The sequence below is a fragment of the Melospiza melodia genome, unplaced genomic scaffold, assembly GCF_035770615.1.
Source record: "Melospiza melodia melodia isolate bMelMel2 unplaced genomic scaffold, bMelMel2.pri scaffold_35, whole genome shotgun sequence".
Classification (NCBI taxonomy): Eukaryota; Metazoa; Chordata; class Aves; order Passeriformes; family Passerellidae; genus Melospiza; species Melospiza melodia.
In genome coordinates this window covers 6,760,296-6,785,601 of record NW_026948670.1, presented here as the reverse complement: position 1 = coordinate 6,785,601, position 25,306 = coordinate 6,760,296, and the positions used below count along the sequence as shown (strand labels likewise).

The 25,306-nt window shown below is 53.6% G+C and overlaps 1 protein-coding gene across 1 annotated transcript; it reads left to right on the top strand.

Annotated features, from left to right (window-relative positions):
- Window positions 1–541: 541 nt before the first annotated feature.
- LOC134434381 (serine/threonine-protein kinase pim-1-like) lies at window positions 542–2,991 on the top strand (the record flags this gene model as incomplete). Its single annotated transcript, XM_063183047.1, has 5 exons — window positions 542–1,099; window positions 1,233–1,283; window positions 1,488–1,854; window positions 2,469–2,645; window positions 2,885–2,991. Coding segments are annotated over 5 exons (1,260 nt in total), but the record flags the coding sequence as incomplete, so codon positions are not given.
- Window positions 2,992–25,306: the final 22,315 nt, after the last annotated feature.

The following is a 25,306-nucleotide window of genomic DNA, read 5'->3' as shown; positions in this document are numbered from 1 at the left end:
AGATTTTTAGACACTGTAAAATATCATGAGCCACACAGAGTTTTCCTTCCTCTGTTTTCACAGGAAAGTAACGCTGGAGGTGTACGTGCAGTGCTGGGGTCAGTTAGGAATCCTACCCCAAGGGAAGGTGGCCCGACAGTGTTTGCCCCTCAGCAAGGACAATGCACAGCAGCGAGCGAGGGGATCGCTGTGCCAGTGCGCAGGAGTCAGGGCTCTGCATCCGGGCTCAGCGCTGCAAAGTTCCCGTGTTTGGGCAGACGGAGGGGCTGTCCCCGGGGCGCGCGGGGCTCGAACGTGGGGCTCGTGGGGTGAGCGGGGAACGGACACGGGGACGAACGGCCCCGGTGCTTCAGTTGCAGCAGCGGCAGCAGCAGCGGCGGCAGCAGTGGCAGCAGCAGCAAACAGATACTTTCGAACACTCTTTCTCTCTTTCTTTCTCTTTTTCTTTATTTTTCTCTCCCTTTCCCGCTGTCGGGCACCCTTCTCTCGGGGTCCCTTGCCCGGCGTCCCTCTCCTCTCCCCGCCTCCCTCTCCCCTGCCGGGCCGGGCCATGCCCCCGGCCCGCCCCCGGCCCCGGGCGGGGCTGCCCCGAGCCCGGCCCCGGCCGTCTCACCGCGGTCTCGCCTCCGCCTGGCTCTGGCCGTACTGGCGGTGGCGCTGCTGGGCGGGCATCAGTGCCTGGTGTGGGGGCGGCATCGCCGCCCTTCGGCTCCGCCTGGCCCGAGCCCGGCCCCGGACCCGACGCAGGGTCCAGTCCCGACCCCGGCCCCGGCTTCTCCCGGGGCCCGCGGAGCACACACGCGGCGCGGCCGCTCCCGCCGCTTCCGCTGCGGCTTCCCCGGACCGAGCTCCGCCGCTCGGCAGCGCGGCCTCCGGCCCCAAGCCGCCGGGGCCCGGGGCGGGTGGGGATGCCGGGCCCAGGGCGGGTGAGGGGCGCTCGGGGGTCGTTGCTGGCCCCGGGCCGAGCGCTGACAGCCGCGTCCCGCCCGCAGGGGAAGCGCAGGAGGCCCTGCAGGAGCGGTACCGGCTGGGATCGCTGCTGGGACGCGGCGGCTTCGGGAGCGTCTTCGCAGCCACGCGGCTCTCGGACGGCGCCCCGGTGAGCGGCGGGGCCGGTGGCGGGCGCAGGCGGAGGGGGCGGAGGAGGAGGGAGGAGGAGGGAGGAGGAGGAGAAGGTCGGGGCACGGTAGAACGGGCGGCGAGCTCAGCCCGCTGCTCTCCCTCGCTCGCAGGTGGCCATCAAACGCGTGCCGAGGAATCGCATCCGGCACTGGGGCGAGCTGGTGAGTGAGCGGGGCCAGCGGCAGCAGCCGGGCCGTGCCGGGCGGCGAGGAGCCGGGGCCCGGCACGGTGGGAGCCGCCGTGAGCCCTGCGGGGAGAGCGGGCGTGGGCTGAGCGGGGCATGCAGAGCATCCCGGGCTGGCTGAGGGCTCCCAGAGCCCCGGCACGGCCTCGGCCCCACTGACGGCGTCGTGCTCCTCCCGCAGCCCGACGGCACCAGCGCACCCCTGGAGATCGTGCTGCTGGCCAGCGTGTCCTGTGGCTGTGGCGGTGTCATTCAGCTCCTGGAGTGGCTTGAGCTCCCCGACAGCTTCCTGCTGGTGCTGGAGCGTCCGGAGCGGTGCCAGGAGCTCTCGGGTTTCCTGGCGGAGCGGGGGTTCCTGCCGGAGGAGGAGGCGCGGGGACTGTTCCGCCAGGTGCTGGAGGCCGTGCGGCACTGCACCAGCTGCGGGGTCCTGCACCGGGACATCAAGCCCGAGAATGTCCTGGTCGACCTGGCCAGCGGGCAGCTGAAACTGATTGACTTTGGCTGTGGCGCCTTCCTCCAAGACACAGCCTACACCCAATTTGCAGGTGAGCCCTCGCAGGGGGTGCTCTTGGGCATCTCGTGGCCCAGCCTGGGTGCAGCACCAGGGCTTCCCCCTATTGCAGCCGGGATGGGATTGATGCTAGAGCCGAGTTGATTTGGGTGGGGTGTGAGGGCGGCCGGCTCCCAGCCCTGCTGACAGCCTTCAGCACCCACTGTGCCCTGGGCTGGGGCTGGAGCTGGGGCAGCCAGCCCAACACAAACCCCCATGGGGGCAGCAGAGAGGGAGGCCTGACCGCGTGCCCCAGATGGTTTGGTGTGCAGGCGAGGAAGGGCTGGACTGCTCCGCTCTCCTTGTCCGCCTTGGCTTATTAACATTTTTGGGGGCCGTGCAGGTGGGGAGGAGAGTGGGTTTTCTCCACTACTGGGTGGGTTTTTCGTTTGTGTGTCATGGTTGGGCTTTCCCAGGGATTCTGCTGCCCTCTTCCAGCACCAGTGGCTTCTTTTCCAGCCGCGAGTTTGTGCACAAGTCCCAGGTGCTGGCGAGAGGGCAGCACTCACCCCGTGTGCCTCTGGGGCAGCCCCCACATGCCCAGGGATGCTGGGGCCAGGCTCTGGGAGCAGCAGCAGCCCCCTGCTGAGCTGTGTCTGTGTTCCACAGGAACCCTGTCCTACAGCCCACCAGAGTGGATCCAGCACCAACGCTACCACGGCGAGGCAGCCACGATCTGGTCCCTGGGCCTCCTGCTGTGCCATCTGGTCATGGGGAAGCACCCGTTCAGGAGGGACCAGGAGATCATCCGGGGGCGGATCTTGTTCCCACGATGGCTCTCTCAAGGTGGATCCTCATCTCTGGGCACGGGGGCAATGCCAGTGCTGGGAGACAGCAGCAGGCTCATGGGCAAACCACTCTGGCAGCTGCTGAGCAGGCCCATGTCCTGCTCTCCTGCTGTCCTCCAAACAGAGCATCCATGGGGAAGTTTAGGCCCAGCTCTGGTCACACCCAGCATGACCTGGGCATGGGAACAGGAGGGCAACTTCTCCAACTGACTGGTGATTTCTGGTTTCTCTCCCCAGAGTGCCAAGATGTTATTAAGAGGTGTTTGTCCATGCAACCCTCGGACAGGCCGTCCTTAGAAGAGCTTTTCTGTCATCCTTGGGTGAAGGGTGTTTCCCTGCCCTAGAAGACTGAAGAAATCAACGTGCACAGTTGGATCCAGGGGCCTGGCAGGTACCAGCACCACGCATCTCTTGGCAATCAGTGGCAAAGCAAACCAGGCTGGTTTTGTCCTGCCTGTAGCTCTGAGCAGGGGTCAGCAGAAGGGAACATGCAGCTCTTGGGCTGGAGCTGAGCTGGAGACCCAGTGTGACAGGCACTGGTGGCCACCATCCCCGCGGTTTTGTTTGTATGGTTCATGGATGGCTGGGGCCCTGGGCAGAGCCCTGAAAGCCTGGTCTGACCCCAGGGAACAAGAAGGAGCCCCTGGAGAAGCTGTTCCAAGTGGGGCTGGTGCTGGAGACACCAAGGACAACCTCAAGGATGACAATCTCTTCCTTGGCCTGGCCAGCTGAAGATGATGGACTTGGATTCTGGCACCTTCTTCAAAGCCAGGCTCCAGGTCCAATTTGCAGGTGAGTCCACAGGCAGGGGCTTGCTCCCAGATCTGGGCATGGCACAGCTGGGCACCAAAGGTTCCACCTTAGCTGGGGCAGATGCAATTAATTCTTCAGTCAGTTGCCCAGCTGCTTTTTGACTCTGGGCAGCTGCTGAGGGCTGGATGTGCCATGGCTGGCTGCAGGCTGGGCACATGTCCTGCCCTCCTGCTCTGCTGCCAAAGGCAGCAGGGATGGGCAGCTCTGGGCACAGCTCTGGTCACAGCCAGCATGGCCTGGGCACTGCAGGCCTTGGCACAAGGGCACAGGAGCCCTCAGCTGACGGGCGGTTTCTGCTTTCTCTCCTTGCAGCCGGGCTCTGCGGGTGCTGAGGCTGCTCTGGGCTCTGCCAGGGCTCTGCTGGGCTCAGCCCTGGGCCCAGCTGGGCTGGCTCTGCCCTCACATTGCTCTGACAGCTCTGCATCAGACGAGCCCCTTGCGAGCACAGCGCCTGAGCTTTCTGCTTTGGCTGGTGAGTGAGACTGCCGCAGGCCCAGAGATTGCAGCTGGGGACACACATCCAACTGGCAAAGACCCAAAATCTCCACAGTCCCAGCTGAATGCCTGGATCTGCACAGGGTGTTTTGTCTGTCCCACTCTTCCTTCTTGATTGGCTGGAATTGTGCAATTGCACTTTCTTCCTCCTCTAAAAGTGCCATGAGTGGGCCAAAGCTGGCGAGTGGGCCGTGCTCCTGAGGCAGTGCAGTCTGGAGCTGGTGGATGGAGAATTACCCTGCTGCACTTCCACACTAGAGCAAAAAGCTGTCAGTCGGACTTTGTGACTCTAAGAGATCCCTGACAGTTTCAAAGGGAATGTGCAGCCCATTCCCAGGCTGAGAAGGAAGGTCATCTTCTAAAGGATTTGGGCTTTGACAGAGTTTCCATTCCCAGTCCTGCTTGGAGCTGGAAGGGCACATAGCCTTGCCTCAACCACAATTTAAAATAACAATATTGGAAACAATCCCCAAAAACTTTTTGAAAAGACTGCTGAAGTCAGTACGATGGATCCATGCCATCAGCACATTTACAAAGTAAATAACTGAGTTTTCTTTCAAAAGATCAGTTGCCTCTTAATTCAAAGTTAGAGAAGATTTTTCACTGCACACTTGGGTTTTGTTTTTATCTTTCACATTTTATATAGTTTTTGATTACTTTTTCCTTTTTTTTCCTTTCAGTAGAAAACATGTCCTGTAAAAGGAGTGTCGTTTGCTCCTGGTTCCCGTGTGGAGCAGCTCCCTTCCTGCTGGCTGAGCTGCTCAGGCAGAGCCCGGCAGCTCCTGGCCCTGCAGGGCTGAGGCTTTTCCCCGTTGCTGGGCACAGACTGATGGAGCAGCACTGCTGAACACGGGCACACAGAGGGACCAGCAGCAGCTGCCTTTGGCCACCTGAGGCTCCAAGGCCCAAACTCTGAGCAGCCAGGGCTGGAAGAGACTGGCAGGATCTGATCCCTGACTCTGGGCCAGGGCTGCACAAATAACCCCACAGCAGCAGCAGCAGCAGATGGAGCTGACTTTGAGCGCAGCCCCTGCCCCTCTTCCCTCCCGTGTGCAGCAGTGTCACAGCAGCCTGAGGCACCTGGGAGCCCCCAGTGGCAGCAGGGACTGGAGATGGCAGCCCTGGGCTCCTGGAGGCTGTGAAAGGAACGGAGCTGGGCATTCCCTGTGCATGGGGAGCTTCCAGAAAAAGGCTGCTGTGCCCAGGCAGCTGCAAGGGCACAGAAAGGAGGCTCTGGAGCACTGGATCTGTGCCAGTGCCACAGTCCTGGGCAGCAGCCAGCGAGCCCTGGGGGAACGGAGGGCACAGCAAGAGGGACAGAACCAGGCAAGGGCAGAGACTGGAGAGAGCCAGGCCTGGGAGCAGGAACAGCTGCTCCACTGCACTCTTGGAGAAAGCTCTTGGCTGGTTCAAAGCGCTGAAAGGCATGAAGGGCAGAGAGGAGGCCACAGCAAACAATGCTCCTGTTTGCACAGCCTCCCCTCTCCGTGTCCCAGAAGGAATTGCATGGACTGTGTTCTTCTCTCCAAGTCATCTCGTTCAGCATGAGCAGCTCAGCACCCGGAGCTGAAGGAGCTGAAGCCTCAGGCCACAGGAGCTGGGCAAGAGGGAACTTTTGGAGCAAAGGAATGCTGCTAAAATAGCCCCAGCTGAATGCAGTTGATAGAATCATGGAATCACAGAATCCTTTCCGTTGGAAAAGCCCTCTGAGCTCAGCCAGTGCAGCCGCTCACCCAGCAGTGCCAAGCCCAGCACTAAACCACGTCCCTGAAGTGCCAAGGCCTGGACACCAGCCCTGAGTGAGGCCTGGACAGCAGGCCCTGAGCCAAAGGTGGCCTCTGGATGAACCTTCCAAGCAAACGTTATCTTTGTATCTGCTCCCTGATGAAATATGCATGGTCATTAGGCCCTGTAATAGATGTAGCCACTCATTAGTGGGACATGTATTGACCTTTGTGTATTTAGAAGCCAGACAAGGCCATGAAATCTGACATCTGGCCTTGTTTGGGGCTGTATGGTCAAAGTCAGCTCCCTTGGTTCCTCCTTGAGCCCTGGCCAGGCTTTGGGAGGGACCCAAGAGGAGGATGAAAGCAGATGTTGCCACACTAGCAGTGCTGTCAGTTTGTTCATTCAGCACTGTCAGAGCTGGGCCCTCACCCAGCGGGGTTGGAGCCTCACCTGGGGCTGGAGCACCTGCAGGAATTCCCAGTGCCCAGGAGTGGCTCTGCAGCCCTTGGCTGTGACAGCTTCCCCAGCTGCTGTGTGGGTCTGGGGGATGGTAAAGGCTGAGGGTAAATGCTGCTGGATCTTTCTTAATCACTGCAGGCAATCTTTGGTGGGGATGGTTGGGTGCATTGCTGAGCTGCTCCTTTTGTGATTCTTTGCTGCTCTGAACTGCAGGAAATGACACTGATTCATTCAGCTGGTGTCTGTGTCTTTGGTGCTGACCCTGCCCACTGGCAAAACAAAACTGGCACAGTCTGGCCAGATGCCAACAAAATTTCACTTGTTCAATGTAAATGTGAGGAATCAGTGCCATCAGAAATTCCCAGCTGGGAAGCCCTTCCCCGGAGTTCCCTGGCTCTGGAGTGGGCTGAGGTCGGAGCCCCATGGGAGCAGTGGAGCAATCGGGTAAAAGAAGCTGCACCCCTGGATGTCTTCAAATGCATCCAAAAATTGCATATGGAAAAGGAAAAGACCTTGTGAGTTTGGGCAGACAAAGCTGGATTTGCTGAGAGCACATAGGAAACAGCACCTTCAGGAGGAGCAATTATTGTTGGAATGCTCCCACAAGGAGCAACAGAAGAAGGTTTTAATCTTGAGCTCAGATGCACTTGTGCAAGTGAAATATCAATATCATAAATAAGTATATACGTATTTATAGGATAATAAGACCTTCATGTTTATATTTATAGATTTTTATATATGTCTATTTCTATATCTACATATCTATATCTACATTTCTATATCAATATGTACATGTAAAATAAGAATAATGTGAAATATTGACAATAATAATGTGATATGCTGACAATACTAATTTGGTATCTTTGGCTGCTCAGGCATGTAACACTAAATACCCTACAGAACAGGATTGGCCAGGACCCTAATGTCAGTGGTCAACTTTGTGAGATTGTATACAATGAAAAAGGAGAAAGAGATGAAATTGGCGATTTTTACAGGATGTGCTGATACTGTGATGCAGAGTGCTTTGTCTGTTCCTGTGAAAAATACAGTGATTTTGCCTGCAGGGTTTTTCATGTACCAGACTATGCACAAGCTGCAGGATTGGCTGTGTGGGTGAAGGGGTTGTTAAAAGAACAGTTGGTAAAATGAGGAGATGGGAAACTTTCCCCATGGAGAACCCATCTCCCAGATGTGCTCCATGCCCTTCACAATGGCCCACTGGGGAAATGGAAACCCCCTGGCTGTGCACGGCTGCCCCCAATTTGCAAATCCAACCATGGGCAGTGAGACTTTGGCTGCCTGGGAAATTGTTCTGGCTGTGATGGCCCCTGGCAGGGCCAGCCCAGAGGCTGCAGGGCTGGGCCTTCATGCATTGGAATTCATTAGGAGAAATTCAAAGCAAATGAGAGCTATCAGTTCTGAAACTGGAATTCAGATTCCTCCAGGACACTTTGCTTTGGTAACTGCTCCCTTGCAGCTTGGCCTTGCAAAGTGTTCCTGTCATGGCAGGAGGAATCGATGCAGAATATCCAGGAGAAATTACAGTAATTCTGTCAAACAATAATGAACAAGATTGGATTATTCAACCCCATGACAGGGTAGCACAATTATTGATATTGGAATTTTGAGAACGATTGTGAAAAAATGAGATCCAGCTCCAGTCACCAACATTTGTGGAGACAAAAGGGTTTAGATGCAGCAGCCCTAATAATGGAGCCAGAGTGTGGGTCCGGAGGCCAAATGGCCCTCCCGAGGCAGCTGAAGGAGCAGCTCCTAGGAAAGACAACTCTGAGTCCTGAACCCTGGGCAGGAACAATGGGAATGTGTCCCTGCAGCCAAGGATTCTGTGTGAGAACAAGTAGATCTGCCAGGAGATTGTTTTACACATCCTGCCAGACCAGATCTCCCTGTTAGCCCCAAGGGCCCCTTTGGAACATGCTCTGATCCACGGGGCTCCATGGGAAGGCTGCTGTGACACTGGGGGACTTGCACAGGAATTCCATCCAGGAGCCTGGGTGCCCCTCAGGGACTGGGACCTGGCCCCTTCCAGCCAGAGGGGAAAGGGCCCCCCAAGCCTTGTTAGCCACAGACAGCATGGGAAAGCTGAACAGCAAAGAGCCTGGAGGCATTATTCCGGAATTAAAAAGGTGCCAGCTCCATGGACAACAGGATTCTTGTTCCTAATTGGAATGACATTGAGAAAAAAGAATGAAGAATGGTGTCACTAAAGTACTACTGATGTCTGTAAGGTGTACCTTGATAGTCAGCCAGAATCTTTGTCTGCCACAAACACCTCTAGTGTTTGACCAAGGGATTGGTCATCAAAATGTAATAATGAGTTATGATGGATTGCTGAGCTTCTTTTGTAATTCTTTGCTAATGATGATGTGCTTTGCTGAGCTTGTCCTTTTGTAAATCTCTGCAGCTGTGCATGATATAAATGACACAATGCCTTAAGTTGGTGTCTGTGTCTTTGGTAGTGACCCTGCCCACTGGTGAAACAGGGCCCCCTCTTGCCTAAGTGTTCCCTGGGAAGGCAAAAGCCCTCACTCCAAAATTCCCCCCTTCCTCCTTGTTCCCCCCTTCATACCCTGTGCATGATGTGCTCTGGTCTGGGCTATGCCCGGGCTCAGTTGGGGTCCCCTGTCCTGGCTGTGTCCCCTGCCCAGCTCCCCCGCAGCCCCAGCCCCTCCCCAGCGTGGCTGACGAGGGGCAGGACAGGCCTTGGCTGTGCTGCAGCTCAGCAAGAACAAAACCATCTCTGCGTGCCCAGCCCTGTGCTCAGCACCCGGCCCAGCAGTGTCTCAGTGCCAGGGGCTGTGCCCTCAGTCCCTGCCGGGGGTTTCCATGGCAACTGCCAGGCCAGGTGACCCAGGTGTCCCCCCAGTGCCGGTTTCCATGGAAACAGTGCCCAGCCCTGCCCCTTTCTGTCTGGCTGACCTGGCCTTTGGCCCTGGCAGTGCCGGTGGCTGCTGGTTCCTGGTGCCTGAGCGGCCAGCGCGGCACAGGGCAGGTGGCCATGGCACAGCCCCCAGCCAGGGATCCCCTCTGGCTCTGGGCACTGACACCAGCCCTGAGCAAGGGCCAGGGCAGCTTTTCATGGCCACCAGCCACCACAACAACTCCGGGCATTGGTTGCCATGGCACCAAACCAAGGACCGGGTCCCCGTGGCCGTTGCCATGGCACCTGGTGGCACCAACGAGTGTCACTGCAATTGTACCTGGAACAGCCCAGGCACTGCTTTGTCCTGAGGGTTGCCATGGCAGTCGAGGGCAGCAACAGCTCTGCAGGCAAGTGGCCATGGAACCTGGCTGCAGAAATGGCTCCTTGGGCTGGTTTCCAAAGAAACCTGAACTGATGGGGGTTGCCATGGCACCCAGATACGGCATTGGCAGTGTCCATGGCAACAGTCCCTTGCAATGGCACCACTGCATGTTGGGATGATGATGCACCCTCACAGCTGGCCCAGGGCAGGCCTGGAGTGCTCCTGGTGGCAGCTTGGGCTTGGCACACACTTAAGGATGATGTCTGTTTGCAGTGGGGAAACTCAGGAGTTTTAGATTGCTTCAAAAATCAAAGAAGGAAAATCCCTCTTTGGCTGTGTGCAGCCAGTTCTTCAAGCAAAGCAGGTCCCAGGGGAGTGAGGACAGACACGATGGGCTTGAGGAATGTGGAGCGAGGTTGTCCAGACTGGCTCAGAGCTCAAGGCACCGCTTCTCTGAGCAGGCCAGACCTCCTTAGGAGAGTCCCTGCAACAATATCAGTCACTGAATGCTGCAATCATCTCTTGTGTAATAAGAACAGCAATAAAAGACACCCTTTAAAATAGGACAACATATTTCCTGGAAGCTCTTTGAACTATTTCCCCATAACTCTAAAAGGAAAAGCTCCTAATCAACTACACTGGAGCAGAGGGAAATCAAGGCAGAGCCAGGGTTTTTCAGGACTTGCTTGATCCTCATGAGCCTCACTGTGCATTTGGAGTGAGCCCTTGAACATCAGGGCCTGGGAGGAGATTGCACAAACCTTGCCAGGAGTCAAAGGCAGAGGAAACACCCCAAGTGTCTCCAGGCATTCATGGCTCCCACTGAGGTCCCTCTCCAACACAGGCTCCTCATGGACTCCTTGGAGGAGATAATTGTTTGCCAGGATGGCACAGAAACCTCTCAGACACTCAGTGTGGGAAGGAAAATCCAAAGTACTTTCAACACATTGAGTGTCTCAAAGCATTAATTGAGGCCACTGGGATGTGGGCTAGGGGGGGGATGCTGAGGGCAGGACAAGGGGCTGACAGTTTCCAGCCTGGCTGGAGCTGTGCCAGGAGGCCCCAGTGCCTCAGCACAAGGTGTCTCCTCCCAGCCCTTGGTGGCACAGACCCTGCTGCTGTGGCCCAGGGCACCAAGACTTGGCTTCTCTTTGTCCCCACCTGTCATCACTGCCTCCAGTTCTCTGCTCTGCCTGGGGCCTGAGGACACTTCCTCAGTCGTGTCCCTGACAGAGATCTCTTCAAAGTACAAGAAACTTCAGTGTTTCAATGGAACTGAGTTCTTGTGGGTTCTTGAGGGTTCTGTGACATCACAGAGGTGGTGGTGACATCACAGAGCAGGGTGTGAGGCCATAGAGCAGAGTGTGCCATCATAGAGGGTGGCTCTGAGGCATCAGAGAGTGGGTTGTGACATCACCTGGTGGCTGTGTAACATCATAGAGGAGGCTATGACATCACAGAACAGATTGTGACATCACAGGGTGACTTTGCAATATCAGTCTTCTGTGATGTCACAGCATTGCTGTATGAAATCACAGGGTGACATAGAGTTGGCCCTGTGACATCCCAGGGGCAGTGTGACATCCCAGGGGCCGTGTGAAATCACAGAGGCAGCTGTGTAACATCACAGGGGCAGTGTGACATCACAGGTGGCTGTGTGACATCACAGGGGCTGTGTGAGGTCACTGGGGAGGTCACTCATCCCCGGCTCCCCTCACAGCTCCCCCCAGAGCAGTCCAACGCTGCTCATGCACAGCAGGGTCCCCCGGGTCCCCCCGCCCCCAGCCCCGCAGCCTCCCCCAGAGGATGTTCCACAAGATCGACCCCAGAGCCTGACACGGGGACGGGGGGCTGGGGCCCTGGGGGTGGCACAGGGGATAGGGACCCCCCGGCAGCGTCCCCGTGTTCCCCAGGGCCAGAGCCCGGGCCAGGGCTCCTTCACCCTGCTACGAACGAGGGCTTGAGAGCGCTGAAAAAATCCCTGGCAAGGGATCAAAAGAAACCAGATTTAATATTAAGGGACAGCAGCACAAAGTTCCTTGGCAAGAGTCCCTCTGCTCCTGACTGGACACTTCAGGCACACCAAGGAAACAAAGCAACAACAAAACCAAACAGAATCCAGGGAATCAACCCAGAAATTAACTGAGAAATGTCCCTGTGTGTGTGTGTGACACAAGTGAGGGTAAGGATAAAAGGAATATGGCCTAAAGGCTTAACAGGCCTCACACTTAACAGGACTTAAATTACACCTTAAATGTGACCAATACCTTAAACATCAAAGTTTAGCAAAACAACAGCACTTAACACTTTTTAACATTACTTATAACCTATGTCTTAGCAATTTAACAGAGGAATAACACTTAACAATATTTAACTTAACCAATAACTTAAATAAATGTAACAATTTAGCAAAAGAACAACTCTTAGCAGCATTTAATTTAGCTTAGACCTTGTGACTTAACCTTACTTACTGATATCTGGATATCTGACTGACTCAGCTATCCAAGGCACTCCAACCCCGCAGAGAGCAGCATTTCTGCTACATTTCCCCAGCACAGGCACTCCTGTGTGCACACAGGCACAAAGAGTCAGTGCAAGGAAGCTGTGAGCAATTCCCCTGAGGGCAGGGAATGCTCCCTGTGGATCCTTTGGCATCTCCCCAGAGGGTGAAGGGTTGAGCCTGGAGGAGTGGGGGGATCGGCCCAGGCTCCGTCGTTGTTCAGGATCCCTGAGTGCAGCAAACGGGAGAGTTCCCGGCTGGGAGAGGCCCCACTCAGAGGGAGTCACTGGCCCAGGAGAGCTCCAAGGGCTCCTTTTGGAGCGCTGTTTGCAGGGCCCCAAGAGAGAGGCTTCAGTCCCAGCAATGGTTCATCCTGGCCGCACTTGGCATCAACAGCTTTCTTTGGCATTATGAGAACAGGGATGTTGTGCCACTGAGGGAACCAAAACAGTTCCCAGAGCTGTTCCTACAGAAAGCAGGAGCTGGTTGGGCAGCAGCAGTTCCTGGAGCAGACAGTGTTTGTGATGAGCTGCAGAGGAGCTGAGCCCAGGGGCTGTTGGCCAAGGCCAAGGCCCAAGGAGCATTTCTCAGCTGGCAGGGCAGCCTGAGATGGGGAGGGGGGAATGCAGCAGCACAGGGCCATGGAACCAAGGGAGCATTGTGACACTGGGGCCCTGTGAGACCAAGGGACCATTGTGACACTGTAGGGCCTCATGGAATCATGGAGTGCACTGTGACATTGCTGGGCCTCATGGAACCAAGGGGACTGTACTGACACTGTGTGGCTCCATGGAGTGTAGAGATCATTGTGACACGGTGTGGCCCCATCAAACCAAGGGTCCATTGTGACACTGTGGGGCCTTATGAAACCTAGGGACTATTGTGACACTGCTGGACCCCTTGGAAACAAGTCACCATTATGGCACTGTGGGGCCCCATAAAAGCAAGGGAACACAGAACAGCTCTGGCTGGTTTGGCCTCCCAGGGACCATCTGACTGGTCCAGCTGACCTTAGCATGTTGAGGGTCTCTTCTCTTCTGCTGCTGAAACACTGGGGCTCCATGTTTTCCTTCCTATGGAAATGATGTCTCCTCCTCCAAGCACCCATGACCAGAATTGGGATTTCACCTCCTAATTTCCTTATATCCAGTGATTGTTCCGATAGGAATATTGCCAGAAGTCTGTCTTGCAGTGGTTTCACAAGGGTCACTTCCCATCTCTCCTCAAACCACTGGGGAAGGCTCCATGCTTTCCTTCCCATGGAAAAGAACTGTCCTGCTTCTCCAGGTGCCTATGGCCAAGATTGGGCTTCCACCTCCAAAATTCCCATAATCCAAAGACTGCTCCCAGACAAAATCTGCCATTCCTGACAAGTCTGGCTGGCCTTGGCCTAGTCAGTCTCTCACCTGCTTTTCAAACATTAGGCTCTGTGCTTTCCTTCCTATGGAAAAGAACTGTCCTGCACCTCTAGGCACCCATGGCCAGAATTGGGATTTCACCTCCAACATTCCCTATTCTGATAGACTGGAGGAGATTGTTGGCTTGAAACACTTCATGTGCAGGGGAGGAAGGGGCAGGTCCAACCTTGCCCTGCCCTGGAACCCCAATCCCCCCAGAGCCTCTATCCCAGCCCAGCAGTGTCTGCCAGTCACTGGCACAGCACAGGCAATGCTCCAAAGCCACCTCTGCAGCCCCCAGTCCAGCTCCTGAGGGACCAAATGAGCCCAAGTTCCATGGGGGAAGGGCCCAGGAAGACCAAGGGGTATTGAAGGCTGACCACAAGGCAAGCACACATCTTGGCCCAACCTCCTCTTGGAATTTCCATCTTACCAGTGCTGGAATCCAGGAGCTGGTACCTGTGTATGTGCTTCTCTGGATCTTTTTTGCCTTTCTCTCTTTTTGTGTCTTCTTCTGTTTCTGTGCTCCTGCAAATGTTGAGAAACTTAAAATTGAACAGGCTTAGAGTTTGTGAAGTTGAATGGGCCAAGTCAATGCTTTCAGAAGTGGTTTTTTTTGACTGATTATCTGTCATATTTTGACAGGAGAAGAATTTTAAAAAGTAATACAAAACTTTTTGTGTAACTGACAATCTGTTAAACCACGAAGATACTGAACACGCCTCTGTTAAACACAAATGTTAAAGACAAAAAATCCCAGGAACCTCCTCTTTCTTTTCCAGTCAACAAAGAAGCAGCAAGCCCTGGCCCTGGCCCCCATCTCAACCAAAGCAAAGCAAAGCAAAGCAAAGCAAAGCAAAGCAAAGCAAAGCAAAGCAAAGCAAAGCAAACCAAACCAAACCAAACCAAACCAAACCAAACCAAACCAAACCAAACCAAGCAACCCTGCTGTGGGCTCAGCCCCTTCCCCCCTCCCCAGGCTGCTCCCCTCCATTGGCCCCATTCTAACCAAACCAAACCCCAACAACTACCAAACAGGAAAACAAAAGAGGCTACAAAACCCAACCAGAACAAAGACAGCCACACAACATTAAAATCTTACCATCAAGTCCCCTCCCGCCAACACAACTAACACCAAAACCCCTACAACCTACAACCCATACAAAATAACCCTACAACTAAAACCTTAAACACAAAAAACCACAAAAAGCAGCCAGAAAACCAGTCCTAATACAATCCAACCACAACTTCCACTGCAAGTTACCAGCAGATCAGGTGTAAACCCTTTCAAAACTTCAATCCTCTCTCAAGTAAAAGAAAAAAACAAAATACAAACATTTAAAAGAAACCATTACACCATCAAAGTCAGCAAAGAACAAATTAAATACCCAATCAAAAAGAAGAAAAAATACCTTAGTCTTAAAACTAAAATCCTCTTATAAACTATAATCAAAGAAACTCCTTTTCTTTGTAACACATTAAACTTAAAAAAATTATTCCAAATAATATCAAACAAAAACCTCCATATTAAAATGAACAAATGATAAAATAACTGTGATTTCATAAAAAGTTCAGGCAGAAAAAAAAAGTAATCCAGTACCCCCAAGAAAAGATCACTATTCCCAGAGATAAATATAATTTAATAAGGAAATAATAAAAACTTTTACCTTTGAAGAACTCATCTTTAAAACAATACCCCATAAGTTTACATGGCCCATCAACAAGCTGTAAAAAAGCTTGTAGCAATAAAAGCAACTACACAATAACAAAGTTACCCAGACAACGGTTATCCATGACAAAAATAAGAACAACAAAAAAATCTATTTTTTCCTCTTGTAAAAAAATCTCCATAACCTTAACAAGCTGGAAAAAGACTATTCTAGAAATAGCAAACTAACTAGAAATTTTAAGTTTTGTTTCTTTACATTGTCAGTAAAAAGAAAAAGTTGTAAAGGAAGAAAAGGACTGTACAATGTTTATTTTAATACTTACCACTTTTTTTCTTTTAGTTACTTTTAATAAAATTTTCTTTATACCCTTTTAAAATTTTAGACTTACTTTACTGTTCTCCTAATCCTATCTCTCAACAAAATAAATTCATAAATTATTAACTGACACTAAAACCCACCCTCATAAATATATTAATTAAAAAATGTCAAAATTAGAAAAATCCTAAATTAAAAAACCAAAACCCCTACAATGTCATATTAAACATTTTGCCAAGGTTTCTCTGACTTTCTAAAGATGCCAAAAATGACTTTGTTTTGAGCTCCTGAGAATCTCCTGTTGGTATTTCTCCAGTACATCCAACTCAGAGTACACAAATAATTGTAATTCCTTTTAAATGTCTCCTTGAGAGAGTTTTTTGAGGGATGGGAGTCAGGGCTTGTCTGCCCTGCTTGGCACAGCCCAGGCAGGGCTTTCCCAGCCACATTCCACACTCCATTTCCCAGCTGGAGCCGCTGGTGCCTCTGAGTTGTGCTGCCCCAGCCCCAGGGACGCTCTCCTTGTCTGCCCATTCCCCCACGGTCTCTGGGCAGGGATGGCCTCAGTGGGGGCTGCTGACATCCTCAGCACCTTGGAGGCTGCTGCTGAATTTTCCTGCTCCAGGCGCTTGTTCAGCCTTCAGCTCTTCAGTGCAGGAATTCAGTGTCCCAGGGCTCATTAACATTCAGCCTTAACAAGCCAAGCCTCTGGGAATAATTTAGGTGTTCAAATAATTTGTGGTTAATCAGGCAGATTTCAAAAGTGTATTCAAACTGATTAGATTCTATTTAAAAAGACAGTGAGAAAAGATATTTTAGGTCTTGTTCCATTTTTCCCCTGTTCATAAATTAATATGTGCAATTTCCAGTCAACACTGAATCCAGGTACCTCCTCATGCAGTTTGAATAGAGATGAAAATCAAGACCCTTCATGGCTCACAATCAATCAGACTCTGTCCCTACCCCCATCCCACCATTTCCCCCATCCAAGCCCTGGCACTCAGAGCAGCCTTGTGCAAATCTGAGCTCCCTCCAGCCCAGGCTGCACCTGCAGCTTTCAGCTCCTTGGCTCCAACTCCCACCTGCTTTCCTTGGAGAAGGAGCTGCCCGAGACACAGAAGGATGTTTATTTCTTGTCAGCCAACAAAGCCAAGGGAAGGCACAGCTCCATCAATGCAACAGTCATTCCTCTGCTGGATATTAAATCCACATTCTACAGCAGACAGTCTCAGAGCAATGGAAAACACCTTCTGTGCCCAGCACAGATCCCAAGGTCCCCCCCAAACCCTCCCTGCCCTGATTCTGCCCAGATTTACTCTTTGCACACACGAGTCACAGGCTGAAGTCAGGGGACCTCTACATTCCCAGATGGAGGAAGAGAGAAAAGGGATGAAGAGCTCTCCTGTGCATAGCCAAGGTCCTCTCAGTTGAAAGGCACTCGAATGACCAGCGAACACCTGGAGGAAGAAACCTGGGAGCAGTGGGAAGGACAAAGATCCAGCTGGTCTAGTGAAGATATATACTCAGATATGGCCATTTAAACAGGAGAGCTGAAAACATCTGAAGGCAAAGGGAGATGATAAACAGAATATTGGTGATGCAAGTAGAAGGGAAGATCAGCATTTCTTTTCCTGACATCAGTAAACTTCGAGGAAGTTGCTGTTCCTGGTGGGAAAACTTTGTCATGTCTTAAAAGTACTCAAATGACGCAGATAATAAAAATGTGCTTCCATATTATAAAATAAATAGGGATTAACACCTGTGCCCCTTTTCAGGCAGCAATCAGTTGTGTGCCCATGAACAGGGCACTTGTGCCCTAATGTTCCCAGCTAGGATTGGAACTCTCAGAGAGCACCTGAGGGAGAGCAGAGCACCTTGCAAGCTGCAGGTCCCTGACAGCCCTGCAGGACTTCTGTCCCATCAGCATCTGCTCTGCTCCAGTCTGAAACAGGGCCCAGCATGGTGCCAGGATCATCAGAGAGCTGAGGTGTGTGCCAGAATTCAATGCCGTCCCCATCCCACAGCAGCCCTGCATTTCCCTCTTGCAGCCTTGGTCTCCAGCACAGTCATGGAGGCTCTTTGGGCTCTGGACTGTTCCTGCAGTCCCCAAGGGCCGCTGAGCTCTGCCTTTGGCACAGTCAGGCCTGGCCAGCGCAGGCCATGCTCAGCAATTGCTTGTGTGTGCCTGGCCTTGCTGTCAGCCCCGGCAGTGGCTGCATGGCCCCTTTGTGGCCCTGTGCTGGCCCAGCCATGGTGGCCCAGCCCCTGTGCAGGCCCAGCCCAGGCCAGGAGCATTGCAGCTGGGAATGGCCCCCGTGCCGTGGTGCCCACAGCAGCCTTGGGGCTCTGTGCCCCATGGCCTCCCTGCTGGGCAGCCTCTGCCAGCTCCTGCAGAGCCCGTGGCACCTGTGGGGCTGCACAGACAGCCCTGCCCCAGGCTCTGCCGGCCCTGGGGCCAGCAGAGAGGCAGCCAGGGCTGGCCATGGCCCGGAACAGGCCCTGAGCCCTGCAGGAGGATGGAGCTGGGCCACAGCCAAACTCAGCCCAGGCCAAAGCTGGGCTCAGCAGCCAGGGCTGCCAAAGCATGGGGACAGAGTCTGGTGCTGACAAATGTCCTGGGCCCCCTCCCTGCTCTGTCCATGCCACCAAGGACACAGAGCAGCCTCCTCTCTGGGCCACTTGCCTGTTTGCAATGCCTTGCACAGGCGCTGGCCCTGCCCCACAAGGCCTGGCCTGAGTCCTGCCCCTGCACGCTCAGCCAGGCTGAGACCATCTCATTGAGACCAACACTGATGGTTTCTGGGCCACGCTCTTGGAGCCCAGCCCAGCTCCCTGCAAGCTCTGCTAGCTGCCCTGAGCTCTGGGCAGCACCAAGGGCCTCTCCCCAGCCCAGCCCATCCCAGCCCATCCCATGTGGCCCCACAGCTCTGCTCTGGCCAGGCTGCTCTGGCCACTGGCCTCACAGCCTCAGCCCCTGGCAAGGGCACAGCAGCAGCTGCAGCTACCACAGGACTCAGCCCCAGCTGCCCCAAGGCAGCTCCCTTGCTGCCCTGCTCCCCTTGGGCTGAGGTGCTGAGAGCTCTGCAGCCCCTGCTGCCATCCCATCTGCCCAGGGCAGCACAAGAGCTGCGGCCTTGGGGCCCTCAAGAGCTGCTCCTGCTCCAGGCCCAGGGCCCATGCCAGAGCTGGGGCAGCCACAAAGCTGTGCCCATTTCTGTTCATTGCTGCTCTGATGGGGATGGATCCTCAGCCACTTGGAGATTGCTGATGAATTTTCCTATTCCAGGGGCCTCTTCTTTCTTGAGCTCTTCAGTTCAGGAATTCAGTGAGAAAAGCATAAAATATTTTTTCTAAACATCTGAACAAGACAAGCGACTGGGAATAATTTAAATTTTCAATTTTTCTGTCGTTAATTCGACAGACTTCAAAAGTTAATTCAAAGTGAATATAGTGTATTGAAAACAATGCAAAGTTAACTGCTTTTTCCTGTTTTCTATTCCTCTTTGTAGATTGATATCAGCAATGGCACTTGATATTAGCCCCCAACACCTTCTAATGCATTCTGAGCAGATGTGAAAACCAAGACCCTTCATGGCTGACAATCAATGATGCATTGTCATCACCCTCTCCCCACCATTTCCCTCATAAAACCACTGGCACTCCTATGGATCAGGAATGGTGTGGCCAGTAGGAGCAGGGCAGTGATTCTTCCCCTGTACTCAGCACTTCTTGGGGAGCATGTCGAGTGCTGTGTCCAGTTCTGGGTGCCCCAATTTAGGAAGGACATGGAGGGGCTGGAGCATGTCCAGAGAAGAGCAACAAGTCTGGTGAGGGGTCGGGAGCACAAGTCCTGTGAGGAGTGGCTGAGGGACCTGGGGTTGTTTATCCTGGAGAAGAGGCGGCTCAGGGGAGACAAGGCGGTGTGAGGGCACAGGTTGGACTTGATGATCTCCAAGGTCTTTTCCAACCTTCCTGATTCTGGGATTCTGTGAAATCACCCTTGGAGCAGTTGCAGGAGGAGCCCTGGGCCTCCTCTGCAGAAGCTCCAGCAGCCCAGGTCCCTCAGCTTCTCCTGCCAGCCCCAAAGCCCATCCTGTCAGTCCTGTAGAGCCTCTGCAGCTCCACCTCACTGCCCAGAACAGGGAGCCCCAGAGCCAGACACAGCAGCCCAGATGTGCACCCCTGGCCTGAGGTGCCTCTGGCAAGGGAGCAGCATCAGGCAGTGTAGGAGCCTACAGACAATTTCTGCAGCACTTGTAGGATGATCCTGCTGCCCAGGGGATGTTCCCATGGTGCCAAGTCAGGAACTGCAATGGGGAGTGGGGCCAGAGAGGAAAGGGCAACCAGGGATGGGCTGTTTGCAGGGGAGGGAACAGGGGTGGGCAATGGGAAGAAATTTGTATCAGGAAGCGTGAAGAAAGCAAAGGTGAAGCCAAGGAAATGCTCAGGGCAGTTTGGGGGTGGCTGCCAGGCAGCCCCGGCTCTGACCAACAGCGTCTGCAGTGGGACAGGAAACTCGCAGCTGATGGGAACAAACTTTCTGGCTGACTGCAGAGGCCAGGACAAAGCTGACTGGTTCCCCTGGTGTCCCCAAGCCCTTGCTGGCTGTGGTGGTTTGACCAGGAAGAAGTGGGAATTCTGGGATGTTGTGGTCAAACCAATGGGTGCTTGGATTTTGATATTGGCACCTGGTGTAGCCAGTGGGATTTTGGACACGCCTCCGAGAACACACAGGGGTTAAAAGCAGAGCTTCGGCCCTGGGAGACTCTCTTGGGACTTCGAGGGACGGAGTTCGGATCTCTCCCCTGTCCAGCCGCTGCTGCTGCGTGGGGGAGGGGCAGCCATGTGGTAGGCCTGGGCCTGGACAGAGATGAGAGGTGAGGAGGCCTTGGAGAATGGAAGGGTGGAGGAGCCCCAAGAGACATCGGGCAGCCATCCCCCCCGCCCCCACCCCCTTGGAGACAGACAGAGAGAGAGAGAGTGCAGCCTGTGTCGTTATCTTGAAACTCAGTTAATATGTGCTGGCAGCAGGCAGCCCGGCTGAGGAGATGGCAGGGGTGCAGCCAGGAGTCCAGCCACTTGGAGGAGTTTTTAACCCTTTTTGGACAATGAAAATGTTACAGAACATTAACCCTTCCTAGACGAGTGATAAGAGTGGAGGAGGACGAAGGAAATGAACGAGTGATGGAGGTCTGGACCAGAGAGAGAGAGAGTGAGAGATGTTGAAAGAATGGAGAAGATGAATTGGCATTTTATGCTGGACTCTTTCGTGTAGCCATGGACAGAGCCATGTTTCCGTGTGATACAGAGACTGAGTCCAGGGGGAGAAATGTCCCAGAGCCAAAGAAGATTCAGTGTGGGTACCCCTCAGCCCCAGGGGGTATATAAAATATGGGGGGGATAGATGTCCCAAAGGTGGGAAGGTGAGATACTGTGCTTTTCTGGAACTAGACAAAGCATCCTTAAAAAGACAACCCTGGAAGCAGTCCTGATCCCTGTTCGGTGGTGAGAGCACCGGAACAAGAACGGAAAAGGCCACCACAACACATGGAAGGACTTCCTCTCCTCTTGAGGAACTGAAAGTTTGAGCAATCTAAAGGGTGGTGTTGGACTCAGAACTGGTGATTTTGGAGGATGTATTGTATTGGGAATTTAGGGGGGAGGAGGGGGAGAGTGTTTTTTGTGAGGTTTTCATTTTCCTCGTGTTTTCTTTTTTTTTCTTTTGTGTGTAGTTTAGTAATTGTTTGTGTGTAGTTTAGTTAATAAACTTTTCTTTATGTTTAAGCTGGAGCCTGCTTTGCCTATTCCTGGTCACATCTCACAGCAGACACCGGGGAGAAGGTGTACTCATGGGGGCTCTGGCTTTGCCAGGCCAAAACCATAACACTGGCCCCATTTGTTCTCCCTCAGGTTCATGTCCCCACAGCAGCAGCATGGGGGTGCTCCCGCCTGCTGTGTGCAATGCAAACAGGGGCTCCTGAGCCAGGGCTGCCGTGTCTGTGCCGGCAAGGATGGGGCACCTGTGTGAGCTGGGGGAGAGGCCAGGGCTGCAGAGGGGAGATGTTGTTGGCATCTCCATGAGGATGCTCTGGGACTCTGCCCTGGGCTGTCCAATGATCTGGGGATGGATCAGCCCCTGCTCTGCTGCTCTTTCCCGTCTCCCCCAGGGCCCTTGCAGAGCCCCAGCCATGCTGTTTGCCCCCAGCCTGCCCACAGCCAGCCTATGGCTGCTCATGGGGGTTTTCTGTACCGAGAATTGGCCTGGGTGTGTTCTTGGGAGAGCCTGGGCAAGGAGCCTGGAGCTCCCAGGGCCTGGGCTGGGGTGTCAGCGCTGCCCCAGCAGTGCCCATGGGCTGTCCCTGCTGCAGCCCCAGCACTGCCACCCCCAGGGCTGTGCCCGGCCCCAAGAGCACTCAGGCCCTGCAGCAACACCAGGGCCACCAGGGCAGCGGGGCAGGGACACGGCAGCAGCACTGGCAACACCAAGTGCTGCTGGTGCTGGGCACAGCTGCTGGGCCAGCACTGATCTACCCCCAGCTCTGCACACAGAAATTGCTGGTGCAGCTCCAGAGAAGGCGACAAAAGGGGGATCTCTGGTGAAAACTTTGCTGGGAGATCCTTTCCTTCCTTTAAAGCCACCAGGGGACTAGCCCCTCAATGACACAGTCTGTGGCCGTGGGGAAGGTGGAGAGAAACAAAATCAGAAATGGTACAATGACATTTCTTTGTGGACAATATGAACAAATAAAACGGGACAAAAGACCCCACAATGAAACCAAAAAAAGTATCATAGAATTTTTTTTATTAGAAGTGGTTGGAAGAAATTGGCCAGCAGTTTAATGTCCCTGAAAGCATCCAGTCATCACTCTCCTCACTGCAGCCTTGAGCTCCTGGTTCCTCAGGCTGTAGATGAGGGGGTTCAGGGCTGGAGGCATCACGGAGTACAGTACTGTCACTGCCAAATTCAGGGATGGGGAGGAGATGGAGGGGGGCTTCAGGTAGAAAAACATTGCAGTGCTGAGGAACAGAGACCACAGCTAGGTGAGGGAGGCAGGTGGAAAACACTTAGTGCTGTCCCTGCTCAGAGGGGATCCTGAGCACAGCCCTGAGGATCTGCACATAGGAGAAAACCGTGAACACAAAACAGCGAAATTCAAAACACGAACTAACAGCAAGAAGCCCCAGTTCCCTGAGATAGGATTTGGAGCAGGAGAGCTTGAGGATCTGAGGGATTTCACAGAAGATTGGACCCAGGGCATTGCCCTGGCACAGGGGCAGGTAAAATGTATTGGCTGTGTGCAGAGCAGCAAATAGAGAAAGGCGCTGACCCAGGCAGCTGTTGCCATGTGGGCACAAGCTCTGCTGCCCAGGAGGGTCCCGTAGTGCAGGGGTTTGCAGATGGACACGTAGCGGTCGTAGCACATGATGGTCAGGAAAAAATACTCTGTATTCGTGCAGAAAACAAAAAAAAGGAGCTGAGCAGCACATCCTGTGTAGGAGATATCCCTGGTGTCCCCGATGGAATTGTGCATGGCTTTGGGGACAGTGATGCAGATGCAGCCCAGGTCGCTGAGGGCCAGGTTGAGCAGGAAGAAGAACATAGGGGTGTGCAGGTGGTGGCTGCAGGCTACGGCGCTGATGATGAGGCCGTTGCCCAGGAGGGCAGCCAGGGAGATGCCCAGCAAGAGGCAGAAGTGTAGGAGCTGCAGCTGCCACGTATCTGCCAATGCCAGCAGGAGGAAGTGGCTGATGGATCTGCTGTTGGACATTTGCCTGGGCTGGACATGGGGACCTGTTCATGGATAAAGGACAGTGAAAAGTTAGGAGAAACTTCTTCCAGCAAAATCAAAGCTACTTCCCATGGACCTTTCTCCTGTAACCCTCTGACACCCTTTTGATTTTCGAGCAGATTTTCCTTCTGCTCCAAGTGGGGAGCCCTGGCTGGTGCTGGCTTAGTGGGATTTGATGTTCAGGGCAACTACAGACAGGTTTTTTTTAATTCAGCCTTGCTCTGCAGATGGGGGAGGAGGACAGGGACCTGTTCTTGTGTTCCACTTTGAAATCCTGTTAATACAGAAGGCCCTGTCAGCATCTGCACCCTCACTGCCCGAGAGCAGGTATGGTAAAGTCTGTTTAAATCCTCTAGAGTTTTTACAGCTCTTCTTCCCCCTCTCTGTCTGACTATTTTCAGATGTCAGAAACTCTCAGCATTTCTGCTGCCCTCAGGGAGAACAGAGTGAGTTCTCTGAGACAAGGTGGTGAGTGGAGACTTAGGGGAGGCGGTCTTTCTCCCTGTCCTGTTCCAGGTTTCCCTGGGCTTTCTCCATTCTCAGACAGAGGATGATAACTCTCCCATGTTTACTTTAGAAACCATCCCAACACTGCTGAGAGCAGATAGATCTCCCACAGTCCACCAAATGTCCATCCTCTTCTCAAGATGTCAGCCCCACATTTGTACCCAAGGACACACAGGGCTCATTTCACCAACCCGACATCATTTTCCCATCCTAGAACTTCTGTGCCTCACCCTGAAGCTTTCAGATAACACAAACATGCTCTAGGACAGGTTTGCATCCTGAAATGAGGCTCCCAGCTTGGACTGAAATCTCGGGGAGATTCCAAGTGTCCTTATAATGGCATTGGATGAAGGGAGATGCAGATCCTTCCCTGGCTGCACTGACAGCATTGCCCAGAGCCGGGCACTGGGGACAGCGTCACCCTGAGACAGCTGTGCCCCCTTCCAGAGCCCCCAGGGCCGGGCAGCTGCTCCCAGCCCTGTGCTCTGCAGAGGGAACTGGGCCCGGGGCTGCAGAGCTGCCCCACGGCTCTGCTGCAGCTCTGCCTGCACAGGAGGGGCTGCACGCCTTGGAGCCCCGGCCCTGAGGGCAGAGGCTTGGCTGGGGCACAGGAGGGAGGGGGCTTGTTCAGAGGGAGGGGCTGCACTGGAGGGGATCCTGTGGACATCTCTAAACTCTCCCTGCTACAGCATTTCTGAGATTTGTTTTCCCTCATTGCTTGATCTTCTCTCTGCTTCCTGGAGATTTTCCTCCTGCAGGTGTTTCCCTGTGCCTGATCTCTCCCTGCCAGCACTCACAGACCCCAAATCTCTGGGCACTCTCCTTGGCCTGACAGAACCCTGCCTGTTTTCAGGGCACAGGCTGGGGGCAGGTTCTGTTTGCAGCTTGGAGAAAGGACAGCTCAGACTGAGCCTGATGGCACCAAGCAAAGGTGATGCTAGTGCTGTCCATGGGCAGAGTGGCTGAAAGCACATTAGGGATCTCCTGTGAACCTATTGATCACTAAAAGTAACAGTTTCAGATGTCTCAGACACTTGTCAGAATTAATAATAATAATAATAATTAAGCAACCTTTAATATCTATCCCCCCCTCCCTGCCATTCTACTATAGTGGGAAACGGAACACAAAATCTTTCATTTCCATCTGCCTCATGGAACCAGGGAGACCGTTGTGCAACTCAGGAGCCATATGGATGCAAGGATCAGTAAGCAAAGACTGGGCCCCATAGAAACAAGGAGCCATTGTGACACAGCAAGGCCGCATAGAGTCAAGGGAACCCTTTGACTCTGTTGGGGCTCATGAAACAAAGAAGCCATTGTGACATTGCAAGACCTCATGGAATCAAGGAGAATACTGTGACAGTCAGGAGACTCACGAAATCAAAGGGAACATGGAACAGGTCTGCCTGGTTTGGCTTCCTGAGGGCTGTCTGACAGGTCCCACTGAATCTGACATGTCAAGGGCCACTTCCCATCTGACCGTGAAACACTGGCGCTCCTTGCTTTCCTTCCTATGGAAAAGAACTGTTTTTCTTGTCTAGTCTCCCATGGCTGAAATTAGGATTCCACCTCCAAAATTCCCGATATCCAAGGATTTCTCCCAAACAAAATCTGCCCATACAGTCAAATCTGTCTAGCCTCGGCTTCTGGTGACTGCCTCTCATGTGCCCCAGGGCTCGGTTTTTTTCTTCCTATGGAGACCACTTTGACACTGTGGGG